The 20,876-nt window shown below is 36.7% G+C and overlaps 1 protein-coding gene across 1 annotated transcript; it reads right to left on the bottom strand.

Annotated features, from left to right (window-relative positions):
- Nucleotides 1-9,842: 9,842 nt before the first annotated feature.
- On the bottom strand, nt 9,843-14,618 carry LOC107808326 (uncharacterized). The gene is made up of 4 exons (XM_016632836.2): nt 14,275-14,618; nt 12,639-13,254; nt 11,403-11,679; nt 9,843-10,155 (listed from the first exon to the last, which is right to left on the bottom strand). Exons 1-4 carry the CDS (start codon nt 14,357-14,359, stop codon nt 10,102-10,104), a joined length of 1,032 nt encoding a protein of 343 aa, XP_016488322.1. The 5' UTR covers nt 14,360-14,618; the 3' UTR covers nt 9,843-10,101.
- Between the last annotated feature and the right edge of the window lie 6,258 nt (nt 14,619-20,876).

The following is a 20,876-nucleotide window of genomic DNA, read 5'->3' as shown; positions in this document are numbered from 1 at the left end:
AATTGAAGAGCTTGCTGCATCAGCTTAAATTGGTATTGCTTTAGTTCCTTTGTTGTTTCTTTTCATGGGTGGCATTTGTATTTGCTTTTCCGGTTTTAATTTGAGTATGTTTTTTAAATATACAGTGCATGTGTAAGTGTAAGAAAGTATCGCATTTGTGGCATAGAATTGAATGTTACTCTGGTTGGGAATAAACCCCGAAAAATAATATTCATGGTATTAGTGATAAACACGGACCACTAAGTTATGGTTAAATCAGTAAGAATAAAAATGCAGCAAAAATAACACCAAGATTTTACGTGGAAACCCTTCTGAATAAAGGAAAAATCACGGCCAAGAAGAGCAACTGATATCACTATAGCGAAGAATTTTACACTGTGTAGTAACAAGTACAAATACTCTTAAGACCACTACACCCTCAAAAGAAAAAAATACTCTTTTGCTTTTTTCACCTCACTATAATATCTCTCACTCTATTTTTCTTCATAAACTATTTTCTTATAATCTATGGAATACCTTGCTCTCTATCTTTCACTCTTTGTTGGTGTGATGAAATAAGAGTTAAAGCTCTCCTTTTATAGCCAAAAAACTCACTCTGTAAAGCCTACAATATTTGACAATTTGCACACACTTTTTACAATTTCAACAAGGTTGGCTACCAAACCAAACCAAGTCAACAAAATTGGCTACCAAATCATACCAATTCAACAAGGTTGGCTACCAAACCGATATAATTCAACAAGGTTGGCTACCAAACCATTTGAATGAGATGGACACCATCAATCTCCCCCTCTAGTCTCATTCATCTAGAGGAGGTAGCACTGTCTTCTAGTTTGAGTGCATGCCGGCATGCCGACAAGTTCTTTGCATAGCTCGAACTTGTCTCTTGGTACTACCTTGGTCAACATATCTGCAGGATTTTCACTCGTGTGAATCTTTTTGACTTGAAGTGATTCGTTCTCCACTTGCTCACGAATCCAATGATATCTGACGTCGATGTGTTTTGTTCTCGCATGGTACATGGAGTTTTTGCTCAAGTATATTGCACTCTGACTGTCGCAATAGACAACATACTCCATCTATCGCAATCCAAGTTCTTGAAGAAATCTCTTTAGTTATATCATCTCCTTGCCAGCTTTTGTAGTGGCAATATACTCTGCTTCAGTTGTAGAGAGTGCAACATAGTTTTGTAACTTCGACTACCATGAGATAGCTCCCCCTGAATATGTGAACAGGTACCTCGTAGTAGATTTACGATTATCAAGATCACCTGCCATATTAGCATCCGTGTAGCCCTTCAAGATTGAATCAGATCCTCCAAAACACAAGCAATTTCCTACAGTACCTCTTAGGTACCTGAGTATCCACTTGACTGCTTCCCAATGTTTTTTTCCAAGATTTTCAAGAAATCTGCTAACAACACCGACTGCATGAGCTATACTTGGTCGAGTGCATACCATTGCATACATCAAACTTCAGACGGCAGAGGAATAAGGAATCTTGGTCATTCTCTCTTTTTCCTCCGTTGTTGTTGGACACATCTTCTTACTCAACTTCAGATGACCAGGATGGGGTGTGCGAACCAACTTAGCACTTTTCATATTGAAGCGCTCCAGTACACGTTCTATGTACTTCTCTTGTGACAAGTAAAGCTTCATTTTTTTTCTCGAACGAGTAATTCTCATACCCAAAATCTGCTTAGCATGACCCAAGTCTTTCATTGCAAAAGACTTATTCAACTATTTCTTCAACTCGTCAATCTTGGAAGCATTCCTGCCCACAATCAACATATCATCCACATATAGCAAGAGGATGATAAAGTCATCATCAGAAAATCTTTGTATAAACACACAGTGATCTGAAGAAGTTTTCTTGTAGCCTTTCTCCCCCATAACAGACTCAAACTTCTTGTATCACTGTCTGGGAGCTTGCTTCAATCCATATAGACTCTTCTTAAGTTTGCATACAAGATTTTCTTTACCTTTTGTCTTGAAGCCCTCAGGTTGTTCCATATAAATCTCCTCTTCTAAGTCACCGTAAAGAAAAGCAATCTTCACATCCATCTGCTCAATCTCCAAATCAAGACTAGCAGTCAAACCAGGAACTGTCTGAATGGATGACATTTTCACGACAGGAGAAAATATTTCGTCAAAGTCAATACCTTTCCTTTGACCAAATCCCTTGACAACCAATCTAGATTTGTATCTGGGCTTCAAACTATGTTCTTCAGTTTTAACTTTGAACACCCACTTGTTTTTCAAAGCTCTCATGCCCTTAGGCAATTTCATCAACTCATAAGTATGGTTCTCATGCAGAGATTTCATCTCATCTTACATGGCTTCAATCTATTGATCCTTGTGCTCATCCTCTATAGCCTCCGTATAACATTCAGGTTCTCCCCCATCAGTGAGTAATACATACTCATTGGGTGAATAACGGGAGGAAGGAGTACGAGGTCTAGAAGACCTCCTGAGTGGAATATCTAACTCATCCACAGCTTCGTGAGTAGGAGCATCTGCCTCATTAACATTAGCATTGTTATTACCATCACCATCAATATGTTGATTTGGAATATGGTTCTGGGCATCACCATCATCATTGAGTCCACCAACGTCATCCGCATTTGTATGAGGAACTTGATCAAGATTAATTAAACCTTCAGAATTTGGAGATTTTAGCTTCTCCTCTTTGTTAATATCTTCAATGGTTTGATCCTTCACGAAGATAACATCACGACTTCTCACGACCTTTTTCTCAATTGGATCATATAGCTTGTAAACAAACTCATCAAAGCCATAACCAATGAAGATGCGCTGCCTTGTCTTGGCAGTTAATTTTGACCTCTCATCTTTAGGTACATGTACAAAATCTTTGCAACCAAACACTTTCAAGTGGTCATAGGAAATATCCTTGCCATACCAAACTTTGTTTGGAACATCATTTTTGCAAAGCAACCGCAGGGGATAGATTAATAACATGTGTGGCGGTCAACAAAGCCTCACCCCAAAAGGAATTCGGCAACTTTGCTTCAGAAAGCAAACATCTGACTCTTTCCATCAATGTCTTGTTCATCCTTTCTGCTAAACCATTAAGCTGAGGAGTCTTAGGAGGAGTCTTCTGGTGTCTGATACCCTGTTGCTTGCAGTATTTGTCAAACGGTCCACAATATTCACCACCGTTATCAGTACGAATACACTTCAGCTTCTTTCTAGTTTTTCTTTCAACTGAAGCCTGAAACTGCTTAAAGACACCCAAAGTTTACACTTGGGTGTCTTTAGTCTTCGAGATGTAGACCCAAAGTTTCCTAGAGCAATCATCAATAAAGGTAGCAAAATAAAGTGCACCACCCAAAGTCCTTGTCTTCATTGGACCACATAAGTCTGAATGCACCAACCCAAGCAACTCTGTCTTTCTTGAAGGAAGATGAGATTGGAAAGAAACTCTTTTTTGTTTTCCAGTCAAGTAGTGCTCACATTTTTCTAATTTTGCACTTTTAAAATTTGACAACAATTCTTCTTGGCCAGAACATTTAGTCCTTTCTCACTAATGTGGTTAAGCCTCTTATAACGTTGAAGAGTTATGGCTCTCAACGGAATTCACCATATCAACACAGGTAGAGGTCGTAGTCTAGTATAGACCACGACGCTTTTACCCACGAGCCACAATCATGGAGCCCTTAGTAAGCTTCCACTTTCCAGCACCATTAGTACTAACATATCCCTCATCATCCAAAACACCAACAGAGATCAAGTGCAAACGAACATTAGGTGCATGTTTTACATTGTTTAAAACTAGTTTAGTTCCAATACTAGTTTTCAAACAAATCGTTCCAACACCAGCCACCCTAGATACAGTCTCATTACCCATACTCAAAGTTCCAAAGTCACCCTGAGTATAGGATGAGAAAAATTCTTTCCTTGATGTCACATGAGACCACTGTCCACAACCCAGCTGGACTCATCACAAGCAATATTTATCAGATCCGCATCAAGGATGGTAACAAGGTCTTCTGTAGTGACAGTGTCCACACGATTGCCATCTTTTTTGTGTTCTTCATTGTTTCTATTCTCCTTTTTCAAAATCCGACAGAACTTCTTTGTGTGCCCTTTCTTCCCGCAATGATAGTACTCAATATCTTTAAGTCTGCTTATGGATTTGTTTCTATTATGTTCTCTATTTTGAGAACCCTGATTCTTGCTTCTCCCCCTAAAGTCAGTCACCAAGACATCTGATGAGAAGGAACCCTGAGATTTTCTTCTCATCTCTTCATTTAAAAGACTGCTCTTGGCAAGATCCATAGAGATCACACCATCCAGAGCAGAATTTGATAATGAAGTTCTAAGAATTTCCCAAGAATCTGGTAGGGAACCAAGTAGAAACAGGCCTTGAATTTCTTCATCAAATTTAATGCTCATAGCAGATAACTGGTTCATGATTGAAAATTATTCAAATGATTTGTCATCGCGGAATCATCATGGTATTTTAAACCCAACATCTGCTTTATCACAAACATCTTGTTGTTTCCAGTTTTCCGAGCATACAAACTTTCAAGGTGCTCCCATACGGTCCGAGCATGTGTCTCCCCAGAAATATGGTTCAAAACATTATCGTCAACTCACTGTCTAATAAAGCCGCAAACATGCTTATGTAACAAATTCCACTCTTCATCTGATTTATTATTAGACTTTATAGTGGTGAAGGCAGGTTGATGAAAATTCTTGACATAGAGCAAATATTCCATTTTTCCCTTCCAAATGGCATAATTTATGTCATTCAAAGTAACCATTCTACTAGTGTTGGCTTCCATCGTTTATCACAAATATAAATACTATTTATTGGGAGACCAAAGTAATTCTTTTCTGATGTGGAAGTTCAGACTGTGCTGCAACCATAGAGCATACTCAGACAGACCCTTGACTCTGATATCACTTGTTGGGAATAAACCCCGTAAAAATTTACGGTATTAGTGATAAACGCCGACCACTAAGTTATGGTTAAATCAGCAAGAATAAAAATACAGCAAAACTGACATCAAGATTTTACATGAAAACCCTTCTGAATAAGGGGAAAACCATGGTCAAGAAGAGCAACTGATATCAGTATAGCGAGGAATTTTACATTGTGTAGTAACGAGTACAAATACTCCTAAGACCACTACACCCTCAAAAGAAAAAATACTCTTTTGTTTTTTCCACCTCACTATAATATCTCTCACACTCTATTTTTCTTCACAAACTATTTTCTTATAGTCTATGGAATACCTTGCTCTCTATCTTTCACTCTTTGTTGGTGCGATGAAATGAGAGTTGAAGCTCTCGTTTTATAGCCAAAAAACTCACTCTGTAAAGCCTACGATATTTAACAATTTGCACACTTTTCACAATTTCAACAAGGTTGTCTGTCAAATCAAAACCAAGTCAACAAAATTGGCTACCAAATCATACCAATTCAACAAGGTTAGCTACCAAATCAATACCAATTCAGCAAGGTTGGCTACCAAACCATTTGAATGAGATGGACACCATCAACTCTGGTAAGATTCATTCTATTGAATGACTCACAGCACTAAATTCATATGTGAATCAACTTACTAAATGAAGTACCTTGGATAGTTCTACTTCTTTATTTCTTTTTTTGGCTAATGAAGAGATCAAATTTATTTAGGAAATTAAGGTGGATCGTACAAACTGGAACTGATCGCAGTGTATCAGTTCCATAAAAGTTTTTGCGAAACTGAAATAAAGCATAAAGAGGAGAATAATCAGAAAACATGATATTGTTCTCACCTAAGCTATGAGAACCCCAGGTTTTCCCATAGCTTGCAAATATGTCCATCAGTATCACAGCATTTGCCTCCAAGTATATGCGGCGCACTGATGGTGAGTTGGCCATGACATCAGTAAAGACCTGCAATCATTTATTAGGTGAAGTACAATTTGTGAGGATAGTAAGTTTTTAATACCTTTGAATCAGTTTCCACAATCAGTGGAAATGGATTCTGTGTAAATATCAATCCAGCCCTGGTAAGTAATGCTAAAAGTTTATGCATGCAAAATTGAATTAGGTGTAATGTAGCTGGAGAAACCAGCAACCCATGATCCTTCTATTCAGAATAACCCCTCCTGCACCGCCTCATTGAGCTTCTTGATGTAGCCATTTGACAAGGATAGTATGTATAGGGTGTTTAGCGGTCGGTTGGTTTGCATTACAGGCATTTTGGGGCACCGGCGAATGGGCGTTTTGAGTATCCAATTCTGTCCAAGCAATCACAGGTTCAGAGAATGGGGACATCAGTGCATAATGGTAGTCCTGTGGTGTCATCTTATGTTGATGATGTTGATTCTTAAGCCGCGCCCATCAATGGGAGGAAGGTCCTTACTCTGTTTCCAACAGGGGATGATTGATATCTTGGTAATTGTTGATTTTTAGCCTTCTGTAAGCTTCTTCAAATATCTTGTTTAATTGTCCCTTCTATTTATTTGGCATGCTGAAGTGTGTTTGTCTCTGTTGGTTTGGGAGAATGGGTACATTTCCCCCCTCTGAAACGCCAATATAAGTAGAGACCACCACCTTTTAGAAATCTCAGTCCTCAGTTTTCTAGCTTGAGGTGGAAGTAAACTCGTCAAATGCACGAGCCTTGTCATCGTCTACATTTAATGGCTTACAATATGTGAGTAGACCTTTTCTTATATGGTATTAGCTCCTTTGACACCAGTTTTCGCTTCTGTGTAGAAAACCTCACCGGTGCTTCCTTCTTCCTTTGCTGTCTGGTCACAAGTGAATTGATCTACCATTAGATGTTTTTTTGCTTGGTTTCACTATCATTCAGTTTAAGAAAAAAAAAGGCAGCCCGGTGCACTAAACTTCCGCTATGCGCGGGATCTTGAAAGGGCCGGACCACAAGGGTCTATTGTACGCAACCTTACCCTGCATTTCTGCAAGAGGTTGTTTCCCCGGCTCGAACTCGTGACCTCATAGTCACATGGCAGCAGTTTTACTAGTTACGTCACGCCTCTCCTTCTATCATTCAGCAACTTTACCAGCAACTATCATTCAGTATAATGCCAAAATTTACTGAAAACTGAAAAAGAAGATGATGTTAATCAACATTGCTTGGCTTTCTCTATCACTTAGTATAATACCAAAAATATTATTCAAAACTGATATAGAAGAGATGCTCAGTTTCTTTTGAAGTCTACAGAAACATCTTTTGAGTTAGACATTGCTTCAACAATATAGTACCTTACAAAACGATATATCATGAAACGATGTGGAACAACAATCCAAACAGGCTTACAGTAGGTGTTTGTGCATTCACTATCTTCAACTCAAACTATACATGTATACTTGAAAATTTTAAAAAATACAGTTAAAGTCACGTCCCAACCAACAACGTTACATTTTTCGAAAATGGTAACAATATTATATATCTGTAGCATAAAGGATGTGCTAAAGCCATCTTACAATTTAAAAGAACAAAAAACATAGCTTTCTTATAACTCCTATGACAGGTATTCCATGATATCTAACACTAAATCAACATCCTGTATAAAATCATTAGCTGCGCCTTCCTCTGCTAGTCGATCCCTCTCTGGCGGCGCTAGTGCTTGATATATAGCCATGCAAGTGTAAGAAAGGACCCATTGACAAGTTGCAGGTCCAAATCCAGCCATACCATAGGCGAGATTCACAGTAAGTAAACAGAGTACATTCAGTACCCGAAAATCTTTAGGGCCCGGCCTACTCTTGATCAGCACGTAGAAGTAAAAACAAGTTACTGCTGCTACAAGCAGAATAACGTATACGTGAATCTGTTTGTGGTGCAAGTGGCTGAAGAGAGGCGCTACACAGAGCGCGACCAATGGGCCTAGGATATTACAATGACGGCGAGCTCGTATGGGATTCACCCCGTAGTAAGAAATATAACAGCGTCGGAGGAGTACCAAAACTACTTCAGCCAACAGAATGGAAGCAGCTGTACAGATGAGCCATGCTCCCTAGCCAAAAGCAGTGGCGACGAGAAACACCACAAGTGTTGCCCAAATTTTCTGGTGTTCAATGTTCATTTTTTCTTAGCTAAAATGGGTTTAGTTGGTAGTATTAGAAAATGGGTTAGCTGGTGAGAAAGATGAAGCAGAAGGGCGTAGATTTCTGCCTGTTATGTGTTTGTAAAAATGTGGAGATGAAGTTTTAGGGAATATTTGGTGGTGAGAGGAAGAAAATGAACGAAACAGAAAGATGGCAAAATCAACGTCGCTCTGCTGCAGAGGTACGTACGTCTTTTACTGCTGCAGCAATAAAGCTTGTGGGCTTTTGACAACATAAGTAATTGGGAGAAATTCAAAAATAGCCGGATTTACAACTGGTCATTTAAAAATAGCTCAGTTTCAAAAGTAATCAAAATTTAGTCACTTTTCATGTAAAGATAAATCTGAGCAAAAATACTGTTCAAAACCCGAAAAATACGCCAGTATATTAAACTGGAGTTCCAGCATAAGTATGTTTGAACTCCAGCATATTATACTGGAGTTCCAGGATAAGTATGCTGGAACTCCAGCATAATATGATGGAGTTCCAGCATAAGTATACTAGAACTCCAGCATAATATACTGGAGTTCCAGCAAGTATAATTGTCCAGTATAATATACTGGAGTTTGGAGCACCGGTGCTCCAGTCTCCAGTATATTATACTGGAGTCAGCAAAGTATACCAGTCCAGCATAATATGCTGGAGTTCATACACAGGTGCACCGAACTCCAGTATATTATGCTGGACCGGTCTCTGTTGCAGCAAAATAGTGACTATTTTTCATTGACTTCGTAAACGCTGGCTATTTTTAAATGACCAGTCCGAAAACTGGCTATACCGTGTTATTTTTACTATTATAAAGGGAAAATTACCCAAACTGTCACTCTACAAACTTTCCTAACAAAAAATAGCCCAAAAACAAAATATCTACTAAAAAAGGCCCAAATGTCATTTTTTTTTTGGGAATTCGATTATCCATAAACAAATCCTATTGAGCGATCAAGGAAATTAGATTATCCATAAAATATTCAGTGAGCGATCAACTCATGTTTGAGCATGATGAATCACTACGTGCCAACTTGTTATGTTCCACTTTGCGACGTTATATGAGAATGAAAAGTTGAAGCATTTTATTCATCCATGGATGAAGAATAACAAACATAATAATTTTTGCCGATCATGTTTCCAGAAAAAAATCCTCCTCTTTCGTCTATCCTTTTATTATTTAGAACTAATATTGATACACGTATTTTACATGTCAAACTTCTTGAGGATAATTTGGTTTCCCTTCGAGCAATTTATTCAGTTCTAAATTGGGGCAACAAGATCAGTTACCCGTAGTTTAACAGAAATATTTGCATTTAGTTTCAGCAAAACCGTTGTCCCAATATGTTCAACACTTCGGGAATTTTTTGGTCGGTATCAACAAGAATGATACATTTATATGATGACTTTGCCGTAGACCTCAGTGGACACAAACAAATATGTTAGGGGTACTTTTGTTTATTTTAACAATATCTAATTTATTATCAAAATCGTCCCTTTTATCCTTCAATTAACTGTTCAAACAAATTACGCCAAAGAAATTAAACGTAGTGAGTAATAAATACATGAGCGTTGTTCATGTCAAGCATTTTCAGGATGATCTAATATCTTTCTTTTTTTAAATTCTTACTTATTCTACTTCATATACCACTGTATCTTCATCCAAATCCAGAAAGCACAAAGGATTTCCTCTGGTCAGTCAGAGTTCCAATTTTAAGTTCTGTAAAAAGCCAAATATTGGGTGAAATGCAACATAACCCTCAGAAAAGTAAAAGACAATAATCTTCCTGATATTTTAAGGGGGTAATAACAGCAAGTGCATATATGTCATATGAAGTATTACTGCAAAATATACTGAAAGTACTTAATTCTTCCACTTGAACTGATTTTCAAAAAATGAAAGCAAAAGGGACTAATGCAGCACCAAGTTTAATAGTGTCTATCACAATTAACCTAGACCAGGATAACACTAAGAGAGAACAAAAACTACATTCCCAGCGGAAACATCCTCTGAACCATTCTGGACCATTAACTGTGGGTCTGGGTGTAAGCAAAGCTTAGCGGTTGCTGACAGAAAGGGGGCTGCAACAAAACAAAAGGAGGGATTGGATCAGTTAATTAAGTTGCATGCTGTTGATAGAGATCACAGACGTCAAAAAATAATGGATGAATAAATAAAAGAGAGACCAAAGACAAGAACTCTGCATGCAAAATTCTCCACACACATTAAAACAATCAAAAGCGAAGTTCTTTCTGCAAATTTCCTTTTTCATTGGGTTGAGGAGTATTCATAGGAATGCTAATAATACAATATGCAGGCATATTGCTAATAATACAATATGCAGGCATGCACCATGAACAGTGTGGTTGAGTTCCAAAAAGTAGGAGCCCCATAATAATATACACTTATACTGCTATAATATTTGCCGAGAGTGATGGCATTGGTTATTTCTCCCAAAAGGTGCATCCATAGAGATATAGTTAGTCAAAATGCGAAGCCAAGAAAAGAACAAATTACAAGACACTAATATTATCTCAGCATGCATAACAAGGAAGACACTTGGAGCTAATAGTACAACTGCCATAATTAACATATAAGCCACTCCAAAATATATTATTATACATAAACTGCAGTTCTTGAAACATAGGGGCTGTGGTAAGAGGAATAGAGGATAACCGGCAATTAAGATGTTATACTAATGCCATGGGAGACATTAGCCCCTACAAGAGTGCCTCCACATGGCAGTATGGCACTACATTTGCATGCGGCATCAACATAAACAAGCCCATTATTAACACCTAAAGCTAAACGACATATTGCTTTCAACATAAAATCAATACTTTTATTTACTTATTTCTTGAAACATAGGGGCTGTGGTAAGAGGAATAGAGGATAACTGGCAATTAAGATGTTATACTAATGCCATGGGAGACATTAGCCCCTACAAGAGCGCCTCCACATGGCAGTATGGCACTACATTTGCATGCGGCATCAACATAAACAAGCCCATTATTAACACCTAAAGCTAAACGACATATTGCTTTCAACATAAAATCAATACTTTTATTTACTTATAGCTTCTAAATCAGAGTTCTACATACTTCCTCTTCTAAAATACTAAATTATAGTTTGAGATAAGTGGATTTCCTTTTGTTGAAATATTATTTGACAATTACTCATTCTATTACCAAAAAGGGTACTCCCAACAGACTCCTACAGTAAAACAGTTGGCGCTTTATAGTATAAGTCCCAGATTTATGAATCATAATGATTGCCAATTGAATTCCAGTAGGAAATAGCATTCAAGGGACATGAAGCTGATCAGTACCTGAATGAAAGCATGCCTAAGTTGATCATATGAATGTGCATAAATCATGCTCTGGGTTGGCCACTGCATGAATACTCCATTATTGGAGGTCTGATTTAATCCCATGGCATGGTACGGGCCAAGAGCAGGATTCCTGTAGTTTGGTGAAGCTTGAGCATTGGGCAGCTGACTCATCTGAGGAAAAGCAGCATCATAATGCACATATGGGGGCTGAAACTTCTGCACATCAAAAGGTGCCAAGCTAAAGCACTGACCAGTCGGGACACTCTTAACGTATCTGCATCAGTTTGAAAGACAATTAGATGTATCATCTTCAGACACTATTTAATGTTATAAGTTATAGCAGAACAAGGTGCAGCATTTGTATATCATTAACCTGCATAAGTGTGTATATCTACATAGCATCAACTACATTCTAACCTAACTGCTTAATTAATGCAGCATCACCTACCACGTGACTTCTTCAATTCCACTATTCAAACTTGCTACACATATTAGATTACATAGTTAAATTTCAAGCCCCAACTTTTTCCCCACTCGAACCTTAAATAGTGGTGCTGAAAAAATCTAAATGGTAATGCTACTCAAAAGATGAGGAGAACAGAAATTCATGCCAAACCAGAGTACGAGATAGTCTTCAAGACCACTATATTCACTCGCATAAAATTTCACTGCTACTGACTGCTCAAGACGAGTAAATGCACATACACTGCTCCAGTTCTGGTGTATCAACTACACACACACTATAAATCACAGAACAAAAACGCATCGTTCTAAAAGATCCTGTCTAATGACTTTATACAAATAAAGATTGTTAATATAGCTTTTCAACAAGACACGCAATCAAAATCCCATATCAAATCATGCAGTACTTTCAGAAGCACTCTTTTTTGGTTAAGCTACTATCAGAACTCAGAAGAAAACTAACAATATACTAGTCCTTTTTCATATGTCAAATTAATAGACTGCCAGATGTTATTTTGACAATAGAAAATGGTCTAACAAGAGCAAGACCAGCCGCCCAAGCATCCAAACAATAGCCAACTGTCATGACTAGATACTAGCAGAAGTAACTAGATCAGACAGAAGCAGCGTATAAGTTGCATATACAACTAAATCATACAAAATAACACTGAGGACTGAAAGTAAATTCCAGAAACTGAGATGGAGCATTTTTTAATACAAAAATATATCATACAAATCATTAAAGAAGGCATAGCACCCAAGATAACTTACCTAACGTAATTCCTGTCATAATCTGGGTCACTCAACTCTTTCTCCCTGTCCCTAAGGATGGCAACTCGAGATGAAGTACTACTACCTTCCCTGCTGCTGAGGCTTTTCTCCATATCCAAGAGTAACCTATTTGAACATTCATTCTCATCTATGATGTTCTTGATGTCAGAAGCAACACGAGCTAATGTGTCTCTTGACTCCGAGCTAATAGGACTATTAAAAATACGTGCACGTGCCCTGTCATACTCCTCTTTTCTCTCTTCCACAGTTCTTACTGGGCTGCGTTTTGGACCAGATTCACCATCATTTGACGAGGTTTTACTAGGCCTTGGTCGTATTACAATTTTCATCTTCTCATATTTGTCATTGTCAGACTGTTTAGGTGGGATGTCTGACAAACGCACAGCAGGGTATTTGCTTTCAGGCTTTCTTGTCACCAGAATTTTGGCTCCCTGACCATCCACCACATTATCCTGGACCATAGTTTGCAAACCATAGTGTTGAGCAACACGGTGCGCTGCAAGCCGAAGGTAGGAAGTAGGGAAATGTGGGAACTCAAACTGTTGCAAATCAGAATTTTGCAAGAACTTCTGAATATCGAATTCCATTCGTAGAACTGCCAAACAACAAGAAAAAACAGACTTAATTACTTTTTATCTCTAGAGTAATTATTCTACTAAGAGAAACACACTTTTTATCTCTAGAGTAATTATTCTACTAAGAGAAACACAAATACATTCAAGAATGAGCATGTAAAGGTGCAGCATAACCTAGTATAACACCTACCAATAGAACTCCAACACTAACAAATGAAATAGGAACTGATGTGAAGTAACTATACTATCAGGAAAGATAGACTTAGCATATAAAATCAACAGAACAGAATCCATCGGTAGAGAATTAAATTTTTCACTTCTATGATAAATTGCTAATTACCAATTTAAAGCTTTCATAGAGAAATAATCAACATGCATCACACAGCTCTTTCTAGTGCTATAACGGTAAAGGAAGATATGGCATCCACACTATGAGTAGAACAGGGAACCAAACCAAATTTTTAATGCGCATGCAATGTATATTTTACATATAGTATTAAGTCCACATTAAGAAGTTTTAGTCACCCATTATCTCAAAAGCATAAATAAACACAACGCTTAGCTCAATCTGACCATATTTACAAACAGAGAATCAGTTACATACACAACAGATATATAAAGAAGCTCAACTCAGGGGTGTGACCTAGTGGCCAATAGAACCATGAGGGCTCAAGTTCATTTCCCCACAAAAAACACTAGGTGATTTCTTAGCATAAGCCTTGATAGGAGGTAACAGGTACTCATGGAATAGTCGAACGAGCTGGCCCGGCCAACACGTCATCAAATAATATATACTAAGAAGCTCAATTAGATTCAGATCTACAGCAAATCTATCCCACCAAAATTCACAACAATCACAATAAAACCAGATCAGCAAAAACAAAAATAAACCCAATTCTGCACAATTAACCCCAATAAAATCGAAGAAAACAGAAACCCTAAAACTAACCCTAAGGAATAGGAACACATGCCACTAAATTACATAAAATTTGCTTGAAAAGAAAAGGCAAAAAATAAAAGCAATGTTGCGGAGCACATACTGGTGAGACGATGACGTGGGTTTTGAAGAGCTTCAACCAAGAAAGGATCCACCATTGACAAATAAGCAGCAGAAGCTGAATCCATTTTCAGAGAAAACCCCTTTTTTGTCTCTCTAAAAATTACAAGGATTATGTAAAAATTGGAATACAAAAGATTTTTTTTATAAATTTTTTTTTTCTCTTTTCTTCACCCAAGAGAGGGGAAGAAGAAGAGACTTTTCAAAGAGCTCTCAAAAAGGGAGAGAGAATGAAAATAGAAAACCCTATTGGCTCCTTATCCCCTAAGAGGAGGACTACTAGAAGAAAAGAAAAGGGTCTAAATTTGTGAATTTCAATAGGGAGGGATTGGGTTTTGTCTTTTTTGTCTGCTTTTAAAGGAAATAAAAAGATCTTACTGCAAAGGACTACAGCCAAAGTTAGCTAAAATATCTCTTTGGTCGGACCATTGTGTGTGCGCGTGGAAAATTGAGAGCTTGAAATATATATCAAATTAGGGTGAAAAGAAAAAAAATGTTAGCCAATTAAAAGCTTCCTTTTATTTTTTCCAATTTTTTTTATAAATATGTAGGGTAAGTTGGGCGGTCAAAAAGTATAGTAAAATGGTCATTGTTCAAAGAATAAAGTACTCTTTAACACAATGTGCTAAAACTTCTCATAAGACTTTTTATGATGCGAATTTGAACTAGTTGAGTCGATGAATTTGGAACCTTGAGAATGGATCCGTCCTTGATAGGAGCACTAAGACCCCATAGTGAGCTTTATATGACATGAATTTGAATTAATAGGCTCAATGAATTTTGATTATCGCATGTGGAATTTGCAACTTAATTAGATGTGAAATAATTTTGATCTAGTGGAATTTAACAATGTAAATTTGCAATTCTAATATTTTGAAGATAGAAAAGGAATCTTTTCTCAAAGGCACTCCTAACTTAGCAAAGCTACGAATAAGTTTTAGTTCTGGACATTCAAAGGCACTCCTAAATCCTAATCTTAGTTGTGATTTTGAAAATACAAGCCCATGGTCCATGGTGTAATTAAGATTTAAACGGGCTTGAGTTGCTAGACTCCTAAAACCAGTAAAAATAACACGGACTAGCCAATTTTCAAATTGGTCATTCAAAAATAGCCAACATTTGCAAAGTCATTGAAAAATAATCATTATTTTGCTGCAACACGGAAAGTTCTAGCATAATATGTTGGAGATCGGTACACATGTGTATGAACTTCCAGCATATTATGCTGGAACTCAAACACGCAGAAAGTTCCAGCATAATATACTGGAAATTGGAACACCTATGTATGAACTTCCAGCCTATTATGATGGACCGGTATATTATATTGGAACTCCAGTATATTATACTGGAAGTCCAGTATATTATAATCGAACTCCAATACTTATACTGGAACTCCAGTATATTATACTGGAGTTCCAATATATTATGTTGGAGTATTTTTCGGATTTTGAATAGTGTTTTCGTTCAAATTTATCTTTACATGAAAAGTGGCTAAATTTCAATTACTTTAGAAACTGTGGCTATTTTTGAATGACAACTTGTAAATCTGGCTATTTTTTAATTTCTCCCCTAAAACCAATGAAAATAGCCTGGGCTAGCCAGTTTTCGGACTGGTCATTCAAAAATAGTCAGTGTTTGCAAAGTCATTGAAAAATAGACACTATTTTGCTGCAACAGGAACCGGTCCAGTGTAATATACTGGAGATCGGTGCACTTGCATATGAATTTCCAGCATATTATGCGGAACTCCAATACGTGGAAAGTTCCAGCATAATATACTGGAGATTGGAGCACATGTGTATGAACTTCCAGCATATTATACTGGACCGGTATATTATACTTGAACTCCAGTATATTATGCTGGAGTTCCAGTATACTTATGCTGGAACTCCATTATAATATGCTGGAGTTCTAGTATACTTATGCTGGAACTCCATTATAATATGCTGGAGTTCTAGTATACTTATGCTGGAACTCCATTATAATATACTGGAGTTCCAGTATACTTATCCTAGAATTCCAATATATTATATTGGAGTATTTTTCGGATTTTGAACAGTATTTTCGTTCAAATTTATCTTTACATGAAAAGTGGCTAAATTTCGATTACTTTTGAAACTGTGGTTATTTTTGAATGACCACTTGTAAATCTGAGTATTTTTGAATTGGGATTTTTACATACCTATACACTATTGGAAACTTTATTACCCTCTTTACTCAAGTTTTAATTTAATTACCCCATATATACAAATTTACCAATTATATACACTCTAGGAATTAAATGAGTATCCATTTATATTAGGAATCAATTATTTTCCATCCTTATACTCTCCATCATCCGCTCTCTCCGTCTCTCTCTCTCTCTCTCTCTCTCTCTCTCTCTCTCTCTCTCTCTCTCTCTCTCTCTCTCTCTCTCTCTCTCTCTCTCTCTCTCTCTTTCTCTCTACGTCTCTCTTTATCTCTCAATCCCTAATTCCAATAATGTAAAGCAAAGAAAAAAAGAGCAGCAATTCCACCATTGACAACCATTAAAAAGTTTTGAAGCTTTAAATTCAAATTTGGGTTTTCAAAAATATTATTTGTTTGAATTGGGTGTTGTTGCAAATAATTGGGAATTTTTGTTATGTCTCTCTCTATCTCTCAATCCCTAATTCCAGTAATGTAAAGCAAAGGAAAAGAGAGCAGCAATTCCACCATTGACAACCATTAAAAAGTTGTGAAGCTTTGAATTCGAATTTGGGTTTTCAAAAACTATTATTTGTTTGGATTGGGTGTTGTTGCAAACAATTGGAAATATGATTTGGAGTTTATATCTCAATTTTGAGGGTGTTTTGGTGAAGATTAGACTTGATTTTGGCTGAATTTGAGATTGAAACTCGAAAAAGAAGACATGGCATACATAATACTGCAGAAATTGTAGTAAAGTTGCAGAAAAATTATATTCCGTTGTATGAAAGTTGAACAATATTGTATAAAAATTGTATTTAAGTTGTATGATATTGTAGTTGTATATAACTGGATAGAAATAATATATGAAAATTATAGATAAATTGTAGATAAGTTGTATAATATATAATTAGTTGTATGAATTTTGTTTTTACTATGTATAAATCAGATACAAAATATACAAAAGACATATTATATAAAATTAGTATAAAAATTGTGTTTAAGTTGTATGATATTGTAATTGTATACAACTGGGTATAAATAATGTATGAAAGTTGTAGATAAGTTTTACAAGCCTATGACATAAGCTTTGGGATTTTTTGGATCTCTTTTAATTTAGACGATTTGGTATTTAAAATTCATCCAATATAAATGGACCCAAGTTCATCTGTTTTGGATTTCTGCTTCGTCTAATTCTGTCCAGATCTAAGCATATATTCAGAACTCCCTTTGTCAAACAAAAGAAAGATACTGACCCATAATATCAAAGGCGCGGGATACTTGTACTTGCCCTTCAAAATAATGAAATGATAATTATCCTAGTCCAATACAAATTTGTCAGAAAGCAGAAACTTGAGTCTTTTGTGATAAATTTGATTTGTTGAAACGTTAATAGCATTACTGAGAATACAATGATTGAAGGCACTACAGATGATTGCAGAAAAATAAGGAAAGAGAAGAAGAGGAAAAAAAAGATAGGTAAAGGCTGTAACTAAATTCCTTGAATACAATGTATATATTTTGTAAACAAAACTTGTATATGTCGGGTAATTAACTAAACATAAATATTTAGTGTTATAAAGTTTCCAATAATGTATAGGAATGAAAAATTTCCTTTTGAATTTTCCCCCTAAAACCATGGTTATATTCGGACTATTCTTGAAACTATAAGCCCAATACTAAAACGCAAGCCCGAATTGGATGTGTTTGATAATATACCGCAAGTGTACCTATATACAATTTCTAGATTAGCTTTGAATTACAATTTCTAACTGAATGCAGCTTCTTTCACAGAAATTCTTCTATTGCATCCCCATTTGGTTTTCTATACGTATAGTCCCTCTTCCAATAATCAATCCAAAGCTAAACCAAAAAAAATAAAAATACAAATGCCGTGCACCTTGAAAAGAAACGTCAAAGGAACTGAAGCAATACACAAATAAAGTTGATGCAAAAAGGTCTTCAATTATTTGGCGGATCCAAATGCTAGCAGCTCTAGCTCATACTCATGCATCTACTCCACCACTATCTCTTGAATCCATCAATATAACAGAACCTATGCCAAAATCTCGAATTAGACTTACACATGAGGTTTTAATTCCCCAGCCAAAATCAACACCGTAAAATTGGTAGCTACACAAACTACTAATATGTATATCTCTCTCGCCTCGGAAACATGCTGCAAATAACTCTGCGGTGTCATAGGGAATAGCCAATATTGCCTCATCTCGACTCTGTTTATAATCCATATACTTGGAACTCATTTCTGATAATCCTGTTTCTTATACAAGTGACCAAAGTGGGCAAGTCAGAGCCATCATTCTTGCCTTTACATGATGTGGTTGGGTAAAAATACTCTTCGCTCAGACCGTTTTACGTAGCTTATCCCAGGTTGAATTTTTTTGCCTAGGGGATTCAGTGTTGAAATATAAACATATACAGAGCCAACGCAGCGGAAATAAACGAGGAACGTACCTTCAGGGTTGTTCAAGTGATGTGGGGAATTCCTTGGAAGAACCTTGAGAGAAAATTTAAGGAGTCTTCTAGCCTGTGCCTATCGTAGAATGTCAGACTAATGGAGTCACAGGCGTATTTATAGGTAGGCTAGGGACTCTTAGGCAAATATTTTAGCCCTAGGGACTTCTCCATAAATTATAATTACTCTAGGGACTCCTAATATATGGTAATTTCTTTCCATCAAAGAAACTACCATATATGCATAACTACAAAATATTATCTGATATATTATTTCCTTTGGGAACAAGGTAAATAATTTATTACCTTATATGTGGGCCACACTAGAAGTCTCTAGAAGAGACGGTAATTTCTAACATTCTCCCACTTGGCCCACATATTAAAATAAGATAATCCTTTATGAGAGATAAACATATAGTATGGCCATAAACTTCATCACTCAACTAAAAGTTATGCGACAATCACTTTAACTAGAATATATTATTACACAAATCATGGCGGTCATGCTTTTAAACAAACACTTCCTTCCATGTATTACAATGCACAATATATTCTAATAAAGTGTCTAACAACTTTATGAATGAACTTAATATAAGTCATTCAGAGTCCAACTTTATTGATCCAATGATCACAAATAATACATAAAAAATCAAAAGTGTGCACTGTCATGTATATCAAAATAAACATAATGTCTAGACAAACTTTTAGAGAGAAAAGCAAGACTAAATTGAGCTACTAAGCCCCATATGGGGTACATGATCCTTGAAAATATTAGCCGGCAGACCTTTAGTCATAGGATCAGCAATCATTAAAGTAGTACTAACATGCTCAAAATTCACATCTTGCTTCTTCACATAGTCTCTAACCATCAAGTACTTTATGTCGATGTGCTTGCTTCGGCTACCACTTTTATTATTCTTAGAAAAGAAAACTGCAGTTGAATTGTCACAAAAGATTCTCAATGGCCTTTGTCACACCTCCTTTTTCCGCACCCGGGGGCGCAGGGGAGTTTTTCCAATTAAAGGACAATCGAAACGGGATTTGTTTATTTATTTCAGAGTCGCCACTTGGGAGGTTTAAGGTGTCCCAAGTCACCAATTTTAATCCCGAATCGAGGAAAAGAATGACTCTATATTATGGTCTGCGTACCAGAAGTCCGGATAAGGAATTCTGTTAACCCGGGAGAAGGTGTTATGCATTCCCGAGTTCCGTGGTTCTAGCACGGTCGCTCAATTGTTATATTCGGCTTGATTATCTGATTTTATACAAGTATGAACTTATGTGCCAATTTTATCTTTTAACCGCTTTTATCGTTCACTGTTATTTTTATAGGACTCACAACGTCGTGAAAATGTATCTCAAACCGCGTTACAATCAATGTACCCGTGGTCGTCGACACACTTTGACTCCGCTGAGATTTGGATTTGGGTCACATCAATGTGCACCCGAGTTTAAGAAAATTAAATTATTAAAGGCGCGTCCTAAAGAGTCTAACGTATTGTTATTTTAGGAGGATTGTGAGATTTGCTAAACAACCCGTCCTGGAAAACTAAATGCTTCAATAATATACATTTAACAAGGGCCCCGCATCTGCGCGTTTTGTTTATTTTCATCGAGGCTCATCTCGTTCTTATTTTTAAAGGATATCCTATAGCAACTACGTTTCTTGTCGTGTTTGTCTCTATCAATTGAAAACAGTAGATAGTCCTAATTAATTACATGTTTGCGAATTGTTTGTAGCAACATTCAGAAAAGCTTGAAAATCAGAAATGAGGCTGCATGTGCAATCAGCCGAACAAATAATCATGGGCCCAAATCCAGCCCATGCGTGATAGGCCAGACCTGGGCCACTGCTTGTTCGATGCGGGCCTGCCTGGTCTGTTTTGACCTGGGCTCGACCTTCATGAGGTTGAGGCCCTGAATTTGTGCTTTTTATCTTAAAAC

This window comes from Nicotiana tabacum, chromosome 5 (genome assembly GCF_000715075.1).
Source record: "Nicotiana tabacum cultivar K326 chromosome 5, ASM71507v2, whole genome shotgun sequence".
NCBI lineage: Eukaryota > Viridiplantae > Streptophyta > Magnoliopsida > Solanales > Solanaceae > Nicotiana > Nicotiana tabacum.
This window is presented reverse-complemented; position numbering and strand designations above follow the sequence as displayed.

Excerpts from the sequence above, each read along its gene's own strand:
- LOC107808326 (XM_016632836.2), bottom strand. The coding sequence starts at position 14,359 with ATGGATTCAGCTTCTGCTGCTTATTTGTCAATGGTGGATCCTTTCTTG. Across the intron at positions 13,255-14,274 it reads CCCACGTCATCGTCTCACCA|TTCTACGAATGGAATTCGAT; the intron begins GTATGTGCTCCG and ends GTTGTTTGGCAG. Across the intron at positions 11,680-12,638 it reads TATGACAGGAATTACGTTAG|ATACGTTAAGAGTGTCCCGA; the intron begins GTAAGTTATCTT and ends AAACTGATGCAG.